The sequence below is a fragment of the Anopheles moucheti genome, chromosome 3 (genome assembly GCF_943734755.1).
Source record: "Anopheles moucheti chromosome 3, idAnoMoucSN_F20_07, whole genome shotgun sequence".
NCBI lineage: Eukaryota > Metazoa > Arthropoda > Insecta > Diptera > Culicidae > Anopheles > Anopheles moucheti.
Window position 1 is genome coordinate 43,192,359 of NC_069141.1, and position 21,205 is coordinate 43,213,563.

The following is a 21,205-nucleotide window of genomic DNA, read 5'->3' on the forward strand; positions in this document are numbered from 1 at the left end:
GCTTCGGCAATGCACTCCAAACGTTACCTTAAACTAATGGATGCCTTAACGGTACGATGTGAATGTAAAGTAGCAAAGAATAGAACACATTTACGGGTGAACATTCGCTTGGAAGGAGTCGATCGACATTCTATCGATCATCCACCATACTGGTGTTGCATTGTTGAACACGTCCAGTCCAAAGATATTTGCTTCACGCGGAAGAGATTCTAGCGGGTGTTGTATTTAGCTGAAAATAGGTTCTACATTTTCACTACCCACGTTGCACTTAATTCTATGTTCAGTTGTTCTACAAAATAAAAAAAAAACGAAATAACACCGGCAGCAAATTAAACTGATTGTAATGGTGTTTGCCAATTCTGAATAATATGGATTTTCTCACGATATTTGGTCGACAGCTAAAGAAACAATCCAATGGGTGAAACCAAACCTTTCATATCTTTGTTGGTGGTTGATCACCTCTGACATACAGAACAATTGTCCATGCACTACTGTCTTACTACGCATATCAACATATTCCATACAAATATAACAAATACATACGTATTGTAAATTTCATAATTTTGAATCTTTGTGCAAACACACCTCCATTTAACCCACTGTTGTCTGTGAATGTCAAGCAAATAAAGTAATATCATGCCAAACTTGGTAATGCTCAACAACATGCTGCCAGTTGGTACTTTTTTACAACGCACATTCGAGTTATGCTGTTAGGGACTAAATCGGTTTCAAAATGGCACTTCGTAGCCCATTTCTTGTGTCTTTGCAGTCACCTTCCATCCAAAGGCAATTGTCCGCGAAATTCGATTATCATTATTCTATTTCATACACCTGCTATTATATTCCGGATTGTAGTTATGTGATGTAAGTAGATAGTTTAGCTATATGTATGTATAACGTTGATTAATTCGCTTCAACTGTTGCTCACGAAAAATTAGTGCCAATGCTTCGTTAGTATGAAAGTTTACGTTCCACATGTCACTTTTTGTTTTGCTCACTCGTTAGCACACCCAAAAATGGCAATACTCAAATACACCGTTGCTTGGCGGAAGATATATGTAGGCTCGTACTCATTTTGTGTATGCCGTCCCCACAGCTGCGGCGGGCGGCTTTTGGATTGATTGAGTTGATTGAAGACATCGATCTCGGTTATGCGTTTTGGCGATACGGAATGGCGGATTACACGCGCCATATGGAGTATCGTTTCAAAACGAACGGGCGTGTGCTTGATATAAAACCGAAACGTTTAGCTATATTTAACAAACAGAGCTCGGCAAAGTTGTACGAGAAAGTATGCTACAAAGCTCCATCACATACCTTGGCTGAACAGCAGTAGTTCTGGGGCCAGGTTGAGGAGAAGGTAGAAGAAAATTAGAGAGCATCACAACACCAATTTACACTTACACTACGACACGACAGAACATTTACACACCATTTGCGGCTGTCGGAGACCGCGTTGGTGTGAGATGTGTGTTTCGTTCAAATAAATCGCATTCCCTCTTTCACTCTTTCTCTCCCTCTGTCGTCGATATAAAAAGGAAGTATCAAAATTACTAATTCCATCACATCGTGCTACCTTGTATAAAATTATCAGACCATCGCTCCCAAATACAGCACAACTCTTCGCGTACAACAGCTGTTGTGTTTGTTTGCCGAATGAAGATACGCTTGCTTCGTCAATTGTTTCTTCCGTTTCAACGGTTGTGGTTGTCCTGATTATATTCACCAGCATGATGCGAATACGTCGCAACGTTGAGTGAACGTTGCATTTAGCTGTGTAAGCAAGGAATGAATTGTTAAATGTTATGAGGAAACCCTATCTCAAAGCCTACTTTAATATATCTTCTGTACACGGATGAGTATGGATATAGATACAATGCTGTCACATTGATTCGTATGCTTATTTGCGTTAGTTACCACTCTGATTAAAACGGTAAAAGGCGAAACTTTATGCCTAATACAGCAATAGCTTAGGGTAACCGCAAAATCAAATTAAAGAAGGAGGAAACAACAGCACCAATATTTAGTATGATTCCTTTCGAACCAGATAGAGAGGTTATCCGAATGCTGCTCTGCAGCAAAACTTGCATTGAAGCACGGCGTGTGGTATGTGCAGAGCTTGTAATCAGAATTGTTTGATAGTGGCCGGATTTTTGTTCTGGTGGTGTAACCGCATGTCGCGAAATCAAATCTTATTTCCAATCCTTCACCGTCCCACTGATGACGAAAGCACGAGACACCGAGCTAAGTCACAGTGGAAACTATATCCTGATAGTTAGTAGCTGGCACAATTAGTTTATCCAATAGATAAAATGGAATAGATGTCACAAACTAACTCGCTTCTTTCTATTTATTGGTGGTCTGTACGATTGTTTTTTTTTTTTGCATTTTGTTTGCTATTCTATTTATCATCAATACTCACACACACACACACCTGTTCAGACTCTGGGGGTGTTTTTTGCGGAATCTACTGAACAGGAACAAAATAAATGCCTACCCTTTGCGTTCTAACAAATACATTTTGTTGCTTTGAGGATGGAAAGATGTATCGTCGCTAAATGCGTCACACTTGGACGTCACATCTATTTGAATGTAGGTACGGTTCCTATACTTGTATCCATATTCGAATGCGTATAAAAAATTGGATGGGCTATGCAAACGAATTGTTTACCGCTTTGGTTATCATTTGAACTACAATTAAATATAAGAATTCCACTCAGTGTAAGCATAGGCGTATCTACAACCAGAGATGCGGAAACTTCGTTCAGCGATCATTCGTCTATGTTGAAGAAAAAGTTATTCTAAGCGGATGCACAATTTAGTATCTACTGATTGCTATAGAACCAATACCGTGGAGCTCTATTTGTTAAAAAAAAGTTTCAATCGTAGTAAAAACGCTGAATAAATTCCTGGTTAAAACTGTTTTACCCCGCCTTGAGTTCCCAGCCATTTTTATAGTGACTTAAAAACGACTACTGCCTTTGCTAAAGCTTAGTGGCTTCGAAATAAATTACTACTTTTATAATTATCATTATTCATTACATCGAGTTTGCATTTCGAAGAGCTTTCAATTCGCCAATTTGTGTTACCTTTGCTGTATCATATTCTTACGATTTTAATCCAAGAGGTCATTCCTAATGATCTCAGTGGCCAATAGATTGATGTTTAAAAATAAAAATATACATAAAGGTTTAAAGAAAATATCATATACACAACTAATCATTTACTCGTATTTCTCCCCAAGTACACTTGTCTTGAATGCATGTCTAGTACAAGGAGATATTAAAATTCATAAACAAACCAAAATTAAAATTCAGTAGGACATTTAAAAATCGACATCTAAAATCAATGAAGTAGAAGATTCATACACAGCATAAAATAAAACAATTAACTTTGCATCCTAAAGCAAACCGGCAAACCACGATGTCACGAACTAGTCCCAGCAATCGATTGAAATTCCCACATTATCTAACCAGCACTTCGTTCTGCTTTTCGACGCTTTGCCGTACCATTTTTTAATGCTATGAGTCAAATTAGTCAACATGTTTGTTAACCATGAGTACGATTTTCCGTCGCTGCGACCTGCTAATATCAGGTGACTTATGCATTCAACTATATCGAGAGCTTAGGTACCATTCGCTTTCGGCAACGGTCGTACAAGGTACAGCTTCTCGCCTTGCTTGTTGGTGTAAATGGGAGCTCTTTGGTAATGGTCCACTAGTTGATCCAGTGTGTGAAATTTACGTTGTCCGATGCAGTACATATTACCTTCGACGTGCACACGGAAATGCTTATTGCGACCAGGGGCCTTCAACGATACAGAATAGTCACCCAGCTGCAATAGAGATTACATTACGCATTACATTAGTAGACAATACAGAAACTAGTATTTTCAAACAATTGAGCAGCTCACATTTGTTTCACTATCGCGAATCAAATAATCTCCATCGTGTCCGTGAGAGTTTAGCACCGTATCACATTGACTTCGTGTAATAGCACCGTAGTACCAGCTTTTCCCGGTCAGATGGGGTCTCTCAGGTTGCTGGGAATTATTGTTGTTACTGTTGTTCGTGTTGGAGTTGTTGTTGTTCGATTGCGCATCGTTAGGTCGTCGATCAAGTGAATCCGGACCACTACCATTGCTCCGAAACGGTTGAGCCAAATATTCCGACAGTTCTTGTAAATAGTTACGCGGTACTAATCCAACCTGACCATTATTATTTCGGGCTTTGTACCTACAAGTAACGAGGTAAAATAAATAATCATTTTTAAACGGGATTTACCACTAATTCTGCATATACTGCTCTGGACAATCACACATTATACCATTTAATGGTACGTGCTGGCACACACTTACCATTCTGGATCAGCCGCTGGTCGATCAAGAATTTCCAACCGATCACCCTTTTCAAAAGACAGCTCCGTATCGTTGTTCGAATTGAATGAGTATAGAGCCACAACAATGTCGAGCACATTTTCCGCCATTGCGTACGTGTGCAGCGTATCGTCTTCGTTTTCCTCCGTTGTGTAGTTGCTGGGAAACCATCCAGTCGCTGAGCCACTCTGGCCACGCCACCAACCGTCGTTTGATTTCTCCAGTATCAATATCCGCGTACCCTTGGTCAGCGACAGTTCATCTTGCTGTTGCGCCTGATAATTGTATTTGACTATAGCAGTTCCTATCGGGGTGGAAGCTGTCGTATGTCCGAGTACAGCCAATTGAATAAAGGATGCAAAAAATATTAATACAGAACATTAGCATGATTTTTAAACGAATTAGGATTCTTGTTTGTGAAACTTCCTTACCAATGGCATCCGAAGGATCCGGTGGTAACCGTCGACTCATTGTGGGACTATCGACCTGCCTAGAAGGTGAGCAATTGGGTAGCGTTTTGCTGCCGGAACCCTTTTTAACCTTCTTCTTAAAGCTATCGAACAATGAGACGGATTTTTTCTCCTTCTTAACGTAGTTGCTCGGTACGTAACCCGACTGATTACGTGTATTCTGTACTCTCCACCAGTGCTTACTGTCGTCCAACAGCAGATAACGATCGTTTTTCCTCAAATCTAACTCCTGGGCACCCTGCGCCTCATAATCGTATTTTGCAACCACATAGCAAACATCCTCTGAAAATGTAATTGAAACGTATTGTTAAGGTATAACCACACCTAAACCACAGATCAACCCACGTACCTTGCTTGATACTTCCAGCCATTATGTTGTGTCTTCAATTTTGTTACTTCCACAAAGGAAACGGGAAATTATTATGTTTAATGACTAAAAGCATTCACCGATTGAAAAAAGTATTTCTTCCTCGTGTCGATATTCTTTGTTTAGCGTTTATATTCACGAGCCTATCCCTCAATAGTGAAGGGGCGTTTTCTATATAGGTACGTTTTGAATATTTACTGCTAGATTCTTTTAACTTAAACCGCCACTCGTTGTTCCGCGAACATTTTAACAAGACATGTTTTCAGTTGCTCAAGATCTGAAAGATTCAAAAGAATAAAAAAGTTAGGGCATTAAATATTATAACAACTCGAGCATTTTTTTTAGTAGTAAATCTGGGTAAAAACATGTTAAAAAAGGGACCATATGTTTATGTCGAATATGGCATTACATCAATCGTTCCAAACATAAAAGACCTATTGCGGTCAATGTCATCTGCTAGCATTTCAAAAATTATATCGTGAAGTATATGTGTGCTGTTCCAGAACGGTAGCTACCGCAACACGGTGGCTTCGCTGGAGACGAGCGAGGGCTGCCCAATCCAGCCCGGTTCCAGCCTGCAGAAGGTGATGTATCTAGCGCCGCTGCTCTCTTCCAACAAGCAGCGACGTGGTGTCGCCCTGGACGGCCAGATTAAGCGTCAGGAACAGTGTCTAGCTTCGACTACACTGTAAGTAGACAGAGTTGTCCGTTTATTTGACTGTTTACTGCATGTTGAACGATTATGTTACAGCTTGGCTCAACCGGACCAGCGTGATGCGTTTGGCATTATCATTTCGTACGCCGTCAAGGTGAAACTTTTCCTGGGTGCGCTCGGAGGAGAGCTAGCGGCCGAGCTTCCGTTTGTGCTGATGCACCCGAAGGTAAGCTGCTGGAGGAGCTAACCATCTTTAAATTTCATTAACCCTCATTTGTTCTTTGTTTCTCGAACAAAACGAACAGCCCGGTACCAAGGCTAAGATCATTCATGCCGACAGCCAGGCCGATGTAGAAACCTTCCGACAGGATACGGTCGATCAGCAGGCTTCGGTGGACTTTGATTAATTGCAATTCTGCTTGGAGAGGCTAGGAACTCTGGCATGGACTACGACGAAGAACCACTAAGCATCTTCACAAATCAACACAAACACACTAAAAATTGAACATTCTCATACAACCGAACGCAAACGACCTACGACGAAACGATCGATCTCACTTCCCCGTCTTTTTCAACCTGAGCAATAGAATGATGGCAGAGGGAGAGAAAGATGCAGAGAATGCAACGAAACAATAAAATCGAAGACGGACACATCCGAGGAGTCCATTGTTTCGGTAGAGAACTGCAGGGGAGGGACAAGCAACCCAACCAGACGCTTTTCCTCCCTGACGATGTACCTTACAAAATTTACTATTTAGACAACGTCTTCGCCGTGTTAAAACATTCGGTAACTTTGGTATAATTTTCATAGAATCCTTCTGAACGTAAGGACACTATTGAAATTAGCTGTTTTCTTATATGCGACCGATTGCAACGGCGTGGCAGCAAAACCGTCTACCATGTACACACCGTAAACATCTCATACGATTGAATAAAACAAAAACGAAAAGAACAACATACTGATTGGTTGAAAACAAATGTTCTATGCGATTTCGTTCATTTTCCGTGCCCAATAAAATCACGACAGAAAAGGTTGGATTATCCCACGGGTGCTAGCAAACGTTATATTCAGGTTGAAGTATCCAACTGCCTGAGACAACTACGCAGGCTCCGAAACAAAAAAGATGGACCTCTCGTCAACCTCTCCGTGTATACTACACGATCTAATAATCCTCAAACGAAGCTATCGTGGTCATCGAGTAACAATCAATGTAATAAATTAGCAAGCAGCAATGAGCCCGGTCAGACTTGCCGTCATATGCAACAGCTGTTCGTTGGAGTTCGAGAACAGGAGAAACTACCAGAAGAGTGGAAGCTGGGTCTCATACACCCAGGGCACAAAAAGGGTGAGTGGACTGTGCCATCTTTCGAGCCATCACAGTTTTTTTCTGGCCAGTGTAGACTGCCACAGATTTCGTCGGAAGTTATCAAACAGGGTTTGTTGGAGGAAAATTCACCACTGACCAAATTTTCACTCTGCAGCAGGCCCTTCGAAATGCCGGGAGCACCAGATCCCTACGCGCTTTCAATTCATTGACAGGATTACCTGCGATACCTTATATCGAATTGAGGCAGGGATTCGAACTCTGCTGTATGCTGTTTAATATAGCTATGGAAGGTAATGAGAAGCGCGAGCTTCGATATTAGGAACACGATTTTAACCCGTTCACTATAAAACCTTGGAATCGCGGATGACATCGACATCTTCGGACGGACATCTGTGGTGTGCGAAACGTACATCCAATTGGAACATAAGTCTTAAGGATTAGATGGAGGATTAATGCGACGCAGATAAAGTACCTGCTGTCACTGACACGATCTTTGCCATCGGCAGTCGGCTGGTTAGTAGATTCTTCGTTGTCATTTCCATTCGAATTCGTTTGTTGCTTCTCTTTCGTACTTTTCTCTTTAGTCGAACCCAGTATAACGGAGGCGGGTTTGGGACCGTGGGATGGACGACCGGTACGCCATGGACGACGGGTAACAGGTCTGGCCTTTGCGGCCGTCGTTGGAGCGGTTGCAAATATAATCTGACGAGGAACATAGCTAAAAGAGCTGAAAGAGCTGGACGATTTGGACTTATCCTTCAGGCTCAATTGGTGTGCGCAATCGATACAACGAAATTTGCAAATGTGGCACAATCGACACGATTGGAAACAAGCTTCCATTGTGTCCAAACCGTAGAAAGATGGCGTTTTTCGATTTAGTGCCGGCCCCATTTCGGACGGGTCGTTGAAGCAGGTTGGCAGAATAGATTTTGCCAAAGGTTCCTTCTTTTGGGTTTTGTTGCAACACTTTGGACAGCAGTACTGGATTGACAGCCAATTCAAACAGGCGTTGCAACGTTCACAACAGCAGAAACAGCGTTCCATCTTGTAGGCTGGAGTATTATGGTTGCTTGGATAGGACTGATTATTTTTCGATGTTGTCAAAGGTTTATATTAGCTGGCCGACGTATGGTTGCTTCGATTGTAAACTTCTGATTGATTATATTTCAATGTTGTCAAAGGTTTATATATACATGCGAAATAGTTACAGTAGTCCTTTGTAGAACTGTCAAATAGTGCAGGATTTGCTTTCCTAACAGGTTTCAGTCGTCGTAAAAAATTCCTTCACGCTTCTTTGCAGCCAATCAACAAAATGAAGAAGACGACAATCTGTTGTGGACACTGCTCGGGTCACTATATCGGACGGTGGAAGGTTACGATATCGATGCGGTGGCGTGCCCGCCCTCCTTCATTGTATTTAAAATTAGAGGCCCCAACTATAATTCCGCCCTGGGCCTCCAAGCGGATTGATCCTCCACTGTGGGTAGGACGTGTGAAGCTGAACTGTTTGGTGGATCATCTTGACGTTGGCCTCAAACAAAAGGATACGATGGCTGGGACACGTGATGAAGATGCCGGACTCATTACCAGGAAGGAGTTTGTCAACAACCTGTTCAAAAAGATCAAGCGGAGTAGGCCATGCCGGAGATTGGGCGCAGAAAGGAGTGGAGGAGAGCTGCACGATGATCCAACATTACTGAATCCAATATAACAGTTCTTGAGGTAAATACACGAGAAAAAATTTGAACTTCCCTCCAACCTCGAACGAAAGCGGCTTGACGATTTGAGCTGCAGTATTAAAATGGGAAAATCTCACTGACGGCTGTTCTCAAAACATCGAACGAAATTCGCACCTCAAGTTCGTGTATACCTCGTTACGCCTGACCGTGAACCGAATTCTTTCCATGCACTCTCTTGTATTATACGATTCTTACTGACTTACTTTGTAACTACTTTCTACTTCAAGAATACAGGGTCATTCAAAATATCAAGCTTGTTTTTTCTATAGATTCATTGATCTTACCTTTATTGCGATGACTTAGTTGTTTTTTTTTCATTACGATATACAATATGCTCATCGATTCACGCCTATGTCTTTACTTCGCATACTTCCCTAGTTCACTCGTTTCCAGTCTGTGCCAGTGATTGGTATAAGTGTTGACTTTAAACTATCGAATCATACCATTGGTTTCGCTACCAAACCGTACGTCGTTCGTTTCAAATCGTACACAACAACACTGCTACACCACGTGCTACGTATCGGCTTGTGAAGAGTCTTTACTTTTCCTTCCTTATTTGTTCACAGTTGCGTCCACGATCGTTTGCAATTATTTCCTGTTTTATTTTATTATTTTATAATATTCTATATTACTTGTATATTTTGGTATTAGGATGATTTCATTTTTCATTTCTATCGCAAACCACTGCGCTTTTGTGGCTAATTTTTCGTGCCTTCAATTTGTTGTTTTGCTTTCTGTTCCCTGTCTTCATTGACCTTACGTTTCATGCTGTGCTGGGTCGAACGTCAACGGTCGCCAACGGCAATTATAATTGCTTCGGCAATGCACTCCAAACGTTACCTTAAACTAATGGATGCCTTAACGGTACGATGTGAATGTAAAGTAGCAAAGAATAGAACACATTTACGGGTGAACATTCGCTTGGAAGGAGTCGATCGACATTCTATCGATCATCCACCATACTGGTGTTGCATTGTTGAACACGTCCAGTCCAAAGATATTTGCTTCACGCGGAAGAGATTCTAGCGGGTGTTGTATTTAGCTGAAAATAGGTTCTACATTTTCACTACCCACGTTGCACTTAATTCTATGTTCAGTTGTTCTACAAAATAAAAAAAAAACGAAATAACACCGGCAGCAAATTAAACTGATTGTAATGGTGTTTGCCAATTCTGAATAATATGGATTTTCTCACGATATTTGGTCGACAGCTAAAGAAACAATCCAATGGGTGAAACCAAACCTTTCATATCTTTGTTGGTGGTTGATCACCTCTGACATACAGAACAATTGTCCATGCACTACTGTCTTACTACGCATATCAACATATTCCATACAAATATAACAAATACATACGTATTGTAAATTTCATAATTTTGAATCTTTGTGCAAACACACCTCCATTTAACCCACTGTTGTCTGTGAATGTCAAGCAAATAAAGTAATATCATGCCAAACTTGGTAATGCTCAACAACATGCTGCCAGTTGGTACTTTTTTACAACGCACATTCGAGTTATGCTGTTAGGGACTAAATCGGTTTCAAAATGGCACTTCGTAGCCCATTTCTTGTGTCTTTGCAGTCACCTTCCATCCAAAGGCAATTGTCCGCGAAATTCGATTATCATTATTCTATTTCATACACCTGCTATTATATTCCGGATTGTAGTTATGTGATGTAAGTAGATAGTTTAGCTATATGTATGTATAACGTTGATTAATTCGCTTCAACTGTTGCTCACGAAAAATTAGTGCCAATGCTTCGTTAGTATGAAAGTTTACGTTCCACATGTCACTTTTTGTTTTGCTCACTCGTTAGCACACCCAAAAATGGCGATACTCAAATACACCGTTGCTTGGCGGAAGATATATGTAGGCTCGTACTCATTTTGTGTATGCCGTCCCCACAGCTGCGGCGGGCGGCTTTTGGATTGATTGAGTTGATTGAAGACATCGATCTCGGTTATGCGTTTTGGCGATACGGAATGGCGGATTACACGCGCCATATGGAGTATCGTTTCAAAACGAACGGGCGTGTGCTTGATATAAAACCGAAACGTTTAGCTATATTTAACAAACAGAGCTCGGCAAAGTTGTACGAGAAAGTATGCTACAAAGCTCCATCACATACCTTGGCTGAACAGCAGTAGTTCTGGGGCCAGGTTGAGGAGAAGGTAGAAGAAAATTAGAGAGCATCACAACACCAATTTACACTTACACTACGACACGACAGAACATTTACACACCATTTGCGGCTGTCGGAGACCGCGTTGGTGTGAGATGTGTGTTTCGTTCAAATAAATCGCATTCCCTCTTTCACTCTTTCTCTCCCTCTGTCGTCGATATAAAAAGGAAGTATCAAAATTACTAATTCCATCACATCGTGCTACCTTGTATAAAATTATCAGACCATCGCTCCCAAATACAGCACAACTCTTCGCGTACAACAGCTGTTGTGTTTGTTTGCCGAATGAAGATACGCTTGCTTCGTCAATTGTTTCTTCCGTTTCTACGGTTGTGGTTGTCCTGATTATATTCACCAGCATGATGCGAATACGTCGCAACGTTGAGTGAACGTTGCATTTAGCTGTGTAAGCAAGGAATGAATTGTTAAATGTTATGAGGAAACCCTATCTCAAAGCCTACTTTATCATATCTTCTGTACACGGACGAGTATGGATATAGATACAATGCTGTCACATTGATTCGTATGCTTATTTGCGTTAGTTACCACTCTGATTAAAACGGTAAAAGGCGAAACTTTATGCCTAATACAGCAATAGCTTAGGGTAACCGGAAAATCAAATTAAAAAAGGAGGAAACAACAGCACCAATATTTAGTATGATTCCTTTCGAACCAGATAGAGAGGTTATCCGAATGCTGCTCTGCAGCAAAACTTGCATTGAAGCACGGCGTGTGGTATGTGCAGAGCTTGTAATCAGAATTGTTTGCTAGTGGCCGGATTTCTGTTCTGGTGGTGTAACCGCATGTCGCGAAATCAAATCTTATTTCCAATCCTTCACCGTCCCACTGATGACGAAAGCACGAGACACCGAGCTAAGTCACAGTGGAAACTATATCCTGATAGTTAGTAGCTGGCACAATTAGTTTATCCAATAGATAAAATGGAATAGATGTCACAAACTAACTCGCTTCTTTCTATTTATTGGTGGTCTGTACGATTGTTTTTTTTTTTTTTGCATTTTGTTTGCTATTCTATTTATCTTCAATACTCACACACACACACACCTGTTCAGACTCTGGGGGTGTTTTTTGCGGAATCTACTGAACAGGAACAAAATAAATGCCTACCCTTTGCGTTCTAACAAATACATTTTGTTGCTTTGAGGATGGAAAGATGTATCGTCGCTAAATGCGTCACACTTGGACGTCACATCTATTTGAATGTAGGTACGGTTCCTATACTTGTATCCATATTCGAATGCGTATAAAAAATTGGATGGGCTATGCAAACGAATTGTTTACCGCTTTGGTTATCATTTGAACTACAATTAAATATAAGAATTCCACTCAGTGTAAGCATAGGCGTATCTACAACCAGAGATGCGGAAACTTCGTTCAGCGATCATTCGTCTATGTTGAAGAAAAAGTTATTCTAAGCGGATGCACAAATTAGTATCTACTGATTGCTATAGAACCAATACCGTGGAGCTCTATTTGTTAAAAAAAAAGTTTCAATCGTAGTAAAAACGCTGAATAAATTCCTGGTTAAAACTGTTTTACCCCACCTTGAGTTCCCAGCCAATTTTATAGTGACTTAAAAACGACTACTGCCTTTGCTAAAGCTTAGTGGCTTCGAAATAAATTACTACTTTTATAATTATCATTATTCATTACATCGAGTTTGCATTTCGAAGAGCTTTCAATACGCCAATTTGTGTTACCTTTGCTGTATCATATTCTTACGATTTTAATCCCAAGAGGTCATTCCTAATGATCTCAGTGGCCAATAGATTGGATGTTTAAAAATAAAAATATACATAAAGGTTTAAAGAAAATATCATATACACAACTAATCATTTACTCGTATTTCTCCCCAAGTACACTTGTCTTGAATGCATGTCTAGTACAAGGAGATATTAAAATTCATAAACAAACCAAAACTAAAATTCAGTAGGACATTTAAAAATCGACATCTAAAATCAATGAAGTAGAAGATTCATACACAGCATAAAATAAAACAATTAACTTTGCATCCTAAAGCAAACCGGCAAACCACGATGTCACGAACTAGTCCCAGCAATCGATTGAAATTCCCACATTATCTAACCAGCACTTCGTTCTGCTTTTCGACGCTTTGCCGTACCATTTTTTAATGCTATGAGTCAAATTAGTCAACATGTTTGTTAACCATGAGTACGATTTTCCGTCGCTGCGACCTGCTAATATCAGGTGACTTATGCATTCAACTATATCGAGAGCTTAGGTACCATTCGCTTTCGGCAACGGTCGTACAAGGTACAGCTTCTCGCCTTGCTTGTTGGTGTAAATGGGAGCTCTTTGGTAATGGTCCACTAGTTGATCCAGTGTGTGAAATTTACGTTGTCCGATGCAGTACATATTACCTTCGACGTGCACACGGAAATGCTTATTGCGACCAGGGGCCTTCAACGATACAGAATAGTCACCCAGCTGCAATAGAGATATACGCATTACATTAGTAGACAATACAGAAACTAGTATTTTCAAACAATTGAGCAGCTCACATTTGTTTCACTATCGCGAATCAAATAATCTCCATCGTGTCCGTGAGAGTTTAGCACCGTATCACATTGACTTCGTGTAATAGCACCGTAGTACCAGCTTTTCCCGGTCAGATGGGGTCTCTCAGGTTGCTGGGAATTATTGTTGTTACTGTTGTTCGTGTTGGAGTTGTTGTTGTTCGATTGCGCATCGTTAGGTCGTCGATCAAGTGAATCCGGACCACTACCATTGCTCCGAAACGGTTGAGCCAAATATTCCGACAGTTCTTGTAAATAGTTACGCGGTACTAATCCAACCTGACCATTATTATTTCGGGCTTTGTACCTACAAGTAACGAGGTAAAATAAATAATCATTTTTAAACGGGATTTACCACTAATTCTGCATATACTGCTCTGGACAATCACACATTATACCATTTAATGGTACGTGCTGGCACACACTTACCATTCTGGATCAGCCGCTGGCCGATCAAGAATTTCCAACCGATCACCCTTTTCAAAAGACAGCTCCGTATCGTTGTTCGAATTGAATGAGTATAGAGCCACAACAATGTCGAGCACATTTTCCGCCATTGCGTACGTGTGCAGCGTATCGTCTTCGTTTTCCTCCGTTGTGTAGTTGCTGGGAAACCATCCAGTCGCTGAGCCACTCTGGCCACGCCACCAACCGTCGTTTGATTTCTCCAGTATCAATATCCGCGTACCCTTGGTCAGCGACAGTTCATCTTGCTGTTGCGCCTGATAATTGTATTTGACTATAGCAGTTCCTATCGGGGTGGAAGCTGTCGTATGTCCGAGTACAGCCAATTGAATAAAGGATGCAAAAAATATTAATACAGAACATTAGCATGATTTTTAAACGAATTAGGATTCTTGTTTGTGAAACTTCCTTACCAATGGCATCCGAAGGATCCGGTGGTAACCGTCGACTCATTGTGGGACTATCGACCTGCCTAGAAGGTGAGCAATTGGGTAGCGTTTTGCTGCCGGAACCCTTTTTAACCTTCTTCTTAAAGCTATCGAACAATGAGACGGATTTTTTCTCCTTCTTAACGTAGTTGCTCGGTACGTAACCCGACTGATTACGTGTATTCTGTACTCTCCACCAGTGCTTACTGTCGTCCAACAGCAGATAACGATCGTTTTTCCTCAAATCTAACTCCTGGGCACCCTGCGCCTCATAATCGTATTTTGCAACCACATAGCAAACATCCTCTGAAAATGTAATTGAAACGTATTGTTAAGGTATAACCACACCTAAACCACAGATCAACCCACGTACCTTGCTTGATACTTCCAGCCATTATGTTGTGTCTTCAATTTTGTTACTTCCACAAAGGAAACGGGAAATTATTATGTTTAATGACTAAAAGCATTCACCGATTGAAAAAAGTATTTCTTCCTCGTGTCGATATTCTTTGTTTAGCGTTTATATTCACGAGCCTATCCCTCAATAGTGAAGGGGCGTTTTCTATATAGGTACGTTTTGAATATTTACTGCTAGATTCTTTTAACTTAAATCGCCACTCGTTGTTCCGCGAACATTTTAACAAGACATGTTTTCAGTTGCTCAAGATCTGAAAGATTCAAAAGAATAAAAAAGTTAGGGCATTAAATATTATAACAACTCGAGCATTTTTTTTAGTAGTAAATCTGGGTAAAAACATGTTAAAAAAGGGACCATATGTTTATGTCGAATATGGCATTACATCAATCGTTCCAAACATAAAAGACCTATTGCGGTCAATGTCATCTGCTAGCATTTCAAAAATTATATCGTGAAGTATATGTGTGGATGCTCATGAAGATCATTTTCTAAAGCATAACGTACACAAATGGCATCACTCCAGCTACATTTTTGGAAGCATTTCGCCCACACCTTCCGGTTAATGACAAAACAGCAAAAAGCAAACCGCGGGCAGCGGATCATACTACAACAGCAAATCTCAACGGGTGATCGTACAAGCTACGATCAATGTCTGAAGGTTTCGCCGGACCTAAGCATACCCACCGCAGCCGAGGGTCTAGCTGTTTGGGTATTGTGTAGTATGAGCGCGTTTCTCTCATAAACAATGAACAGTGAAAAGGTTACCACCACACAACCATTCTGAGAACCAAGTGAAGGTCGCTGTGCTGGTTTTCAGTGTTGCATCGTTATAGATAGGTGCTTTGGTAAAACTTAAATAGCAACAAAAGTTCAACGATGCTGTTCACAACTACAAAGACTAACCTAACGATTCCGATCATTACGTAGCGCGGAACATGTGTTCTTGATTCTTATTTCGATTGCTAGGATCAATTTTATTATGTTCACTATCCTTCGTGAATCATAACACAACAACATAAACCAACCAGCCATTGCATTGCATGATATTTACATAGAGCATTGTTTTTTACATTTTTGTCAAAGCGAAGCCAATCTAAGCTGTGCGGGGACAAAAGTTTCTTCAGTAATTGTGAAAGTCTGCTCCTGCTAACTGCTTGCGTACACAACAACGCAGCGAGTCATTCGCTTATAGTCTGGACCTGACATGGGGTAAACGACTAACGAATATCTAATTTTAAAAGTCGCTGCCACTATTGAATGAGAAGAAATACACTGTCTGTAGTGCCGCCGACTGTCTAGTCTGTCTGTTTGGCACATCATCATCAAAACGGTAAGTAATACGAAAAATCGCACATAGAGCACGCTCGCACGCACGCACGGAGCCGGATTTCCTTGCACGCAGTTTCCCTACCATCAGTTTTCTGCTAGCGTGCAAAGAACGTAAGCAGCTGGGAGGTTTATTGGGTTTGTTTTGTTCAGCGTCGGTTGATTAAATGATAAATCGCTCCCAGCCATACACACGCGCCATTATTAGCAGTGAAAGTGGTAGAGTGTCTCAACGCAACCTTATCTCCGCATCAGACGAATTTAAAGAGGAGCTTTCGAGAAGCATTGTTCAGCCGGCATGATAAGCCACTGCTGCATCGCTGCACATGCACATCCATCATTGAATAAAAAGGGTTACTTCAGTCGAAAGCCTGTCTCCGCGAACTCCAGCAGCGAGTACTTGATTAACGCAACAAAAAAAGTTCATATCGCAAAATGCGAACTAATGTCGAAAACAAAAACAAAGATACCCTCTTTGGGAGGCGATGTTTCGCGACCGCGTTTAAACGGGAAGTTGTCACACATACTCAAACGAAACATTGTCCATATTACGCGAAGGAGTCAAGGCAAGCCAGACACGGATTCGTCCATATGCAAGAATTATACCCTATACAAGCCCCCCACACTGCACAGTCTGCAAGGGAATCGAGTGCAAAGTGCAAAGGACGCGTTCCAACAACAGCAGTCAGTGAAGAAAACTGTATCCGCCCATCTAACACACTCAAACGGAACACGCAAAGGATACGTTGGTACAGTATCATTGCTTTAAACATCGCACACACACTACACAATCATACGCACACCCACGGTCGTCACACAAACCAACCAGTCGTCCTTTTTACTCCTAAGTACCATCTCTGCTTTACTTTGCTTTAGCTCTGTGTATGCAAACGGAGCACACGCATACACTTTCGCACCCTTAACTACCAGGAAACAACTGTCTTCCGATCGCTTTTAGCATTTATTTAACTGGCCGTTCAACGGAAAACCCACTTCCGACTGCATCCTAATCCGGCCGAGAGTTAATAACCACACCAACTTCAATGTAGCGACAAAAGTTGCTACGTACCATTAGCTCATTGCCAATTACGTTGTCGGCGATGTTTTACACCCTTGCACTTCACCTACTACGGTTGGAGTCTGCGGTTCTGGAACTTCTTTTTCCGTCAGCTTTTTTCGTCACTTTACCATTGCACTGACTACTGCACCCGTTGTTAAATTCATTCCTTCACCACCCTAGTATCGTGAGCTGATGCGTCCCAAGTGGTGGTGCAGAAAGTTCCAGGGATTTACCGTACTGATGACCGCACCGAAAGATGATTGTATGGCAAAACCCCTTAACAAATCGAAGGCTCGTAACCTGCACCGACACAACAGGGCAACTGTAAATGAATCACTCACGTACTTCCGGCATTCACTGTAACTACTCCCGAGGAGTGTGTGCACGGTTGAGAATGCAACCGCTCTGGCACGTGGAAATGCGAATTTTCCTATGTATTTTCCACGATATTGTTTCAATCTTTCCTCTGGCTAAACTTCTACAGCGAGCTATTCGAGCAGTTGTCCGAAATCTAGATGTGACGTTAAAAGCGGGTTGATACACACATGATTATGTGACAGCACGGCGAAGCTTGCTTTGACGTTTGTGTTTAGAAACGCACAAAAAGTCTCACCAAAATTAAACTGCGAATTTCTGCAAAGGAATCATTATAATAAAATGAAATAAAACATTGGCACATTGACATTGGCGTGTCGTTGGCACATAAAAAAAAATCCACGAATCTCTGAAAGATTTCTAATCTTCAATTATTCACGAATCCTGGGAAATTTATGATTCTTTATAGATGTACAAATCTTCAATTGAACTCTACGAATTGATGAATGCTGAAATCAATTATGGTTTCCCTCATTGTAATGATCTCTGGAAAACTGAACTGAACTGAACTGAACGGCTGAAAACTGAAATAACCTGCTGACATTCGATTGTGTGGATTAATTGAACAGATTTTATTATTAGCAACTTTTCTAATTTTAACCGTAAACCTACGAAGATAACGGGTTCACAGTTCGTACGATATAACGATAATATCTGACGATTCAAGAAACGTTAAGGAGCAGCAAATCTGTTGAGAACCATTAAACTTCAGAAACTTCATTAATTCATACTTTTGAATTTAAACAAAACAAAAATATACGCGTTTTCATGCGATTACACACTAAAAAATGCGTTATACACGAGTGCTTTTGGTACTTGATGGGCTCAAATGTATCAGACTTGCCGATAAACTTATCGGTTAATTGATTCTACTAGTAAACATATATGCCGTACATATAATTTTGTATAGCATATTTTACTGCTAAGTTATTGCGATTGTAAACTCTTTTTTAATTTTAAATTAATTATACAAATATACTTACCTATACACTATACATACAGTAACTTCTTTCTTAGGAATCTTATAAACTGTAGGTCCGATTTACATGTACACATACGTGAGGTGCATTTATAAATATTGACGACTAACAACATTTTGTAACAATTACCCTTAACCAAACTAATGCAGTAATAGCAAGATCACCAATGCAGTAAGCACCTAGCCAAATCTGTTAAATAGCAAAACAAGAGTAAAGGAACATGCTCTTCCTGGATGATAAAACTTCAGAGATACATTTTCTGCCTTGATCCGAAGAATTCCTCGATCTCAAGGAACCATCCCCTCTTTTGTTGACGGGGCAATTGATGGCGATGATGGAACGCTGGAGGGTAAATTACATCCCACTTGCCGTATCACTTTCCCAGCCACTTTACACCCGTACCGAATGCAGTCCACTAACGTGGGGCTTTCATCGTTCATGAATTTGTATAGAAATCCTGCCACAAATGAATCTCCGGCCCCGGTTGTGTCGATAACGGAGTTCGCTGATATTACCGGTACTGGATAGCTTTCTGCTATGAATTTCGACCCCGCGCCATAGTACAATCGGACACTTCGGCAACCATCGGTTGCGATGAGAATCTTGTTACGGTTGTATTTCCGGTAGGGCTTTATCAGCAACCGAGCCAATGCGTCCACGTCGTCACAGTGATAAATCTGGGCCAGCGCAATAAATTCTGCCAAATTTCCAAACACAAGATCGGCATGTTCGACGAGAAAACGCATCTCGGCTGTAAATTCCTGCAGTATGTAGGATGCATTCAAATTGGTTACCAGCAGGTTTGCCGTACCCTTGCAGTATTGTTCGTAGATGTACGTGCAGATGTGGAACTTTTCTGGCACAAAATATCCCTCGATGTAGAAAATTCGCATGTCCTCGTCAATATTTGTGTGAGCGGCTGATTTGCAAACACCGATCTTTGACTGGCACCATCGAGAACTTACAAATTCCTTCTTGAAATGTAACGACGCACCAATGTTCGCGTTCAGACTCCGTTTGTCGCCACTAATGAGGCACATGCATGTTCCAGTAATTTCATCCGGCAACGTTTGTATACTGCACAACACGGAATTTCGAATAATGGAGAAAAAAGTGAAGCAAAAACCGTTTCATTGCGCGGTATTATTGATTGCATCGGGAAAAGTACTTACCAGGTATTTAGTGCGCAATCTTTCAAGATTTGCTGTAATATTTGGCCATTCTCGTCAACACCAACCGCCCCGCAGAAGATAACGTTCTTTTCTCCAAGGGCGCGCAGTATACGACATGTGTTAAGTGCTGAGCCACCAGGGTTGTAGATTGGATTACCGCAACTGGAGTTGAGAACAACGATTTACAGTACATTATGCTGTCTTCCTAACGCATAAACACCCGTACAACATTGAACTATTTACATCACGTTTAATATCGACAATTCACACACGCTAGTCATGGTCTATTTACGTTACATGATATGTCTTGTGCGTATGAGTCAAATACAGCAGCGTGATTTGGAGAGTGCCCGTCATTGACCAAATACCTACGTTTCTACGGCAACGGAGACAAGGGCAGCAAGTTTGTCTGCAGGAACTTCTCTTTGATCATCGGGTTTCAGATCGAAATCATTCAGAATTTTCCCATCCTTCAACTCTACGCTGATATCAAGTAGAATGTTACCAAATGCGACCATTCGCGGGCACCGATCGCTGCAGTGGTAAAAAACGGAATTACAACCTTAGTTTAGTATACATTACGGCACGCTTTTCCTTCGTACATGCAGCGTGTTTAACCGATGTAAGAACATGCAACAACTGCATATTCTTGTGCACTGTTGAAAGGATTTGCACACTACTTACCAACTTGTGATGGAGAGATCATCGTTTTCGTTGGTCATGCTGGTGGTGGATGTATGCTGGTTTGTTCGCGGCGTTAACAATTCTGTAGATCGCACCAACGTTGATCTACTCTAATATATGTGTTGCAATGTTACATTCACCATACGCTGAAATGCATATGCACGTACGAACTTCGCAAGGACGATTATGTCAAAATCAGTCACCGAACCTCCCAGCTTCAGCCCCTTCCAGCAGCAAATAATTCGAACCGGTTTCGCGCGCACACTCAGCATGGACAAAATATGCTGAGATTTTATGACGAAGCATATGTTTATAGGTAGCTATCAGGTACATTTACCGCATGCACGAATTTTGCGATAGATAAGATACAACATTTATAAACGAAATCTCATTATGAACCAATAAAACGGTAGCTGATTGCGTATGTTTGTGTTTTCTTTTTTGCTGTCATGCACGATGCATCTCACGCTGTCAAATAAAGAGCCGTTTAAAACGTGCAGTTAAAAGCTTCGAGCTGATTTTGGAATCTGTTTGCCAGTGCTCCATAATAGAAAGTGAAAGTTTAATATTTTGATAAATCTTATAATGCGACGATACGATTACCCAGCGCGCTATTGGTCT

General features: G+C 41.1%; 4 protein-coding genes across 5 annotated transcripts; 1 reads left to right on the forward strand and 3 right to left on the reverse strand.

The window, feature by feature from the left end:
* Positions 1–3,281: 3,281 nt before the first annotated feature.
* On the reverse strand, positions 3,282–5,397 carry LOC128303484 (cytoplasmic protein NCK1-like). 2 transcript variants are annotated; one of them, XM_053040453.1, is made up of 5 exons: positions 5,195–5,397; positions 4,807–5,127; positions 4,358–4,679; positions 3,914–4,235; positions 3,282–3,835 (listed from the first exon to the last, which is right to left on the reverse strand). In XM_053040453.1, the coding sequence occupies exons 1-5, from the start codon at positions 5,214–5,216 to the stop codon at positions 3,626–3,628; spliced, it is 1,197 nt and encodes a 398-aa protein (XP_052896413.1). In that variant the 5' UTR covers positions 5,217–5,397; the 3' UTR covers positions 3,282–3,625. The 2 variants fall into 2 exon arrangements, with proteins under 2 accessions (XP_052896413.1, XP_052896412.1); XM_053040452.1 differs by having other exon boundaries at positions 4,358–4,694.
* Positions 5,398–5,611: 214 nt separating this feature from the next.
* LOC128302734 (arrestin homolog) lies at positions 5,612–6,835 on the forward strand. The gene is made up of 4 exons (XM_053039594.1): positions 5,612–5,628; positions 5,697–5,900; positions 5,964–6,093; positions 6,173–6,835. Exons 1-4 carry the CDS (start codon positions 5,612–5,614, stop codon positions 6,272–6,274), a joined length of 453 nt encoding a protein of 150 aa, XP_052895554.1. The 3' UTR covers positions 6,275–6,835.
* A 2,413-nt stretch (positions 6,836–9,248) lies between these two features.
* On the reverse strand, positions 9,249–17,832 carry LOC128302339 (cytoplasmic protein NCK1-like). The gene is made up of 6 exons (XM_053039139.1): positions 17,383–17,832; positions 14,943–15,237; positions 14,555–14,875; positions 14,106–14,442; positions 13,662–13,983; positions 9,249–13,587 (listed from the first exon to the last, which is right to left on the reverse strand). The coding sequence occupies exons 2-6, from the start codon at positions 14,962–14,964 to the stop codon at positions 13,378–13,380; spliced, it is 1,212 nt and encodes a 403-aa protein (XP_052895099.1). The 5' UTR covers positions 14,965–15,237; positions 17,383–17,832; the 3' UTR covers positions 9,249–13,377.
* Positions 17,833–18,802: 970 nt separating this feature from the next.
* Positions 18,803–20,801, reverse strand: LOC128303932 (adenosine kinase). Its single transcript, XM_053041035.1, has 4 exons — positions 20,585–20,801; positions 20,273–20,434; positions 19,901–20,062; positions 18,803–19,805 (listed from the first exon to the last, which is right to left on the reverse strand). Exons 1-4 carry the CDS (start codon positions 20,620–20,622, stop codon positions 19,016–19,018), a joined length of 1,152 nt encoding a protein of 383 aa, XP_052896995.1. The 5' UTR covers positions 20,623–20,801; the 3' UTR covers positions 18,803–19,015.
* Positions 20,802–21,205: the final 404 nt, after the last annotated feature.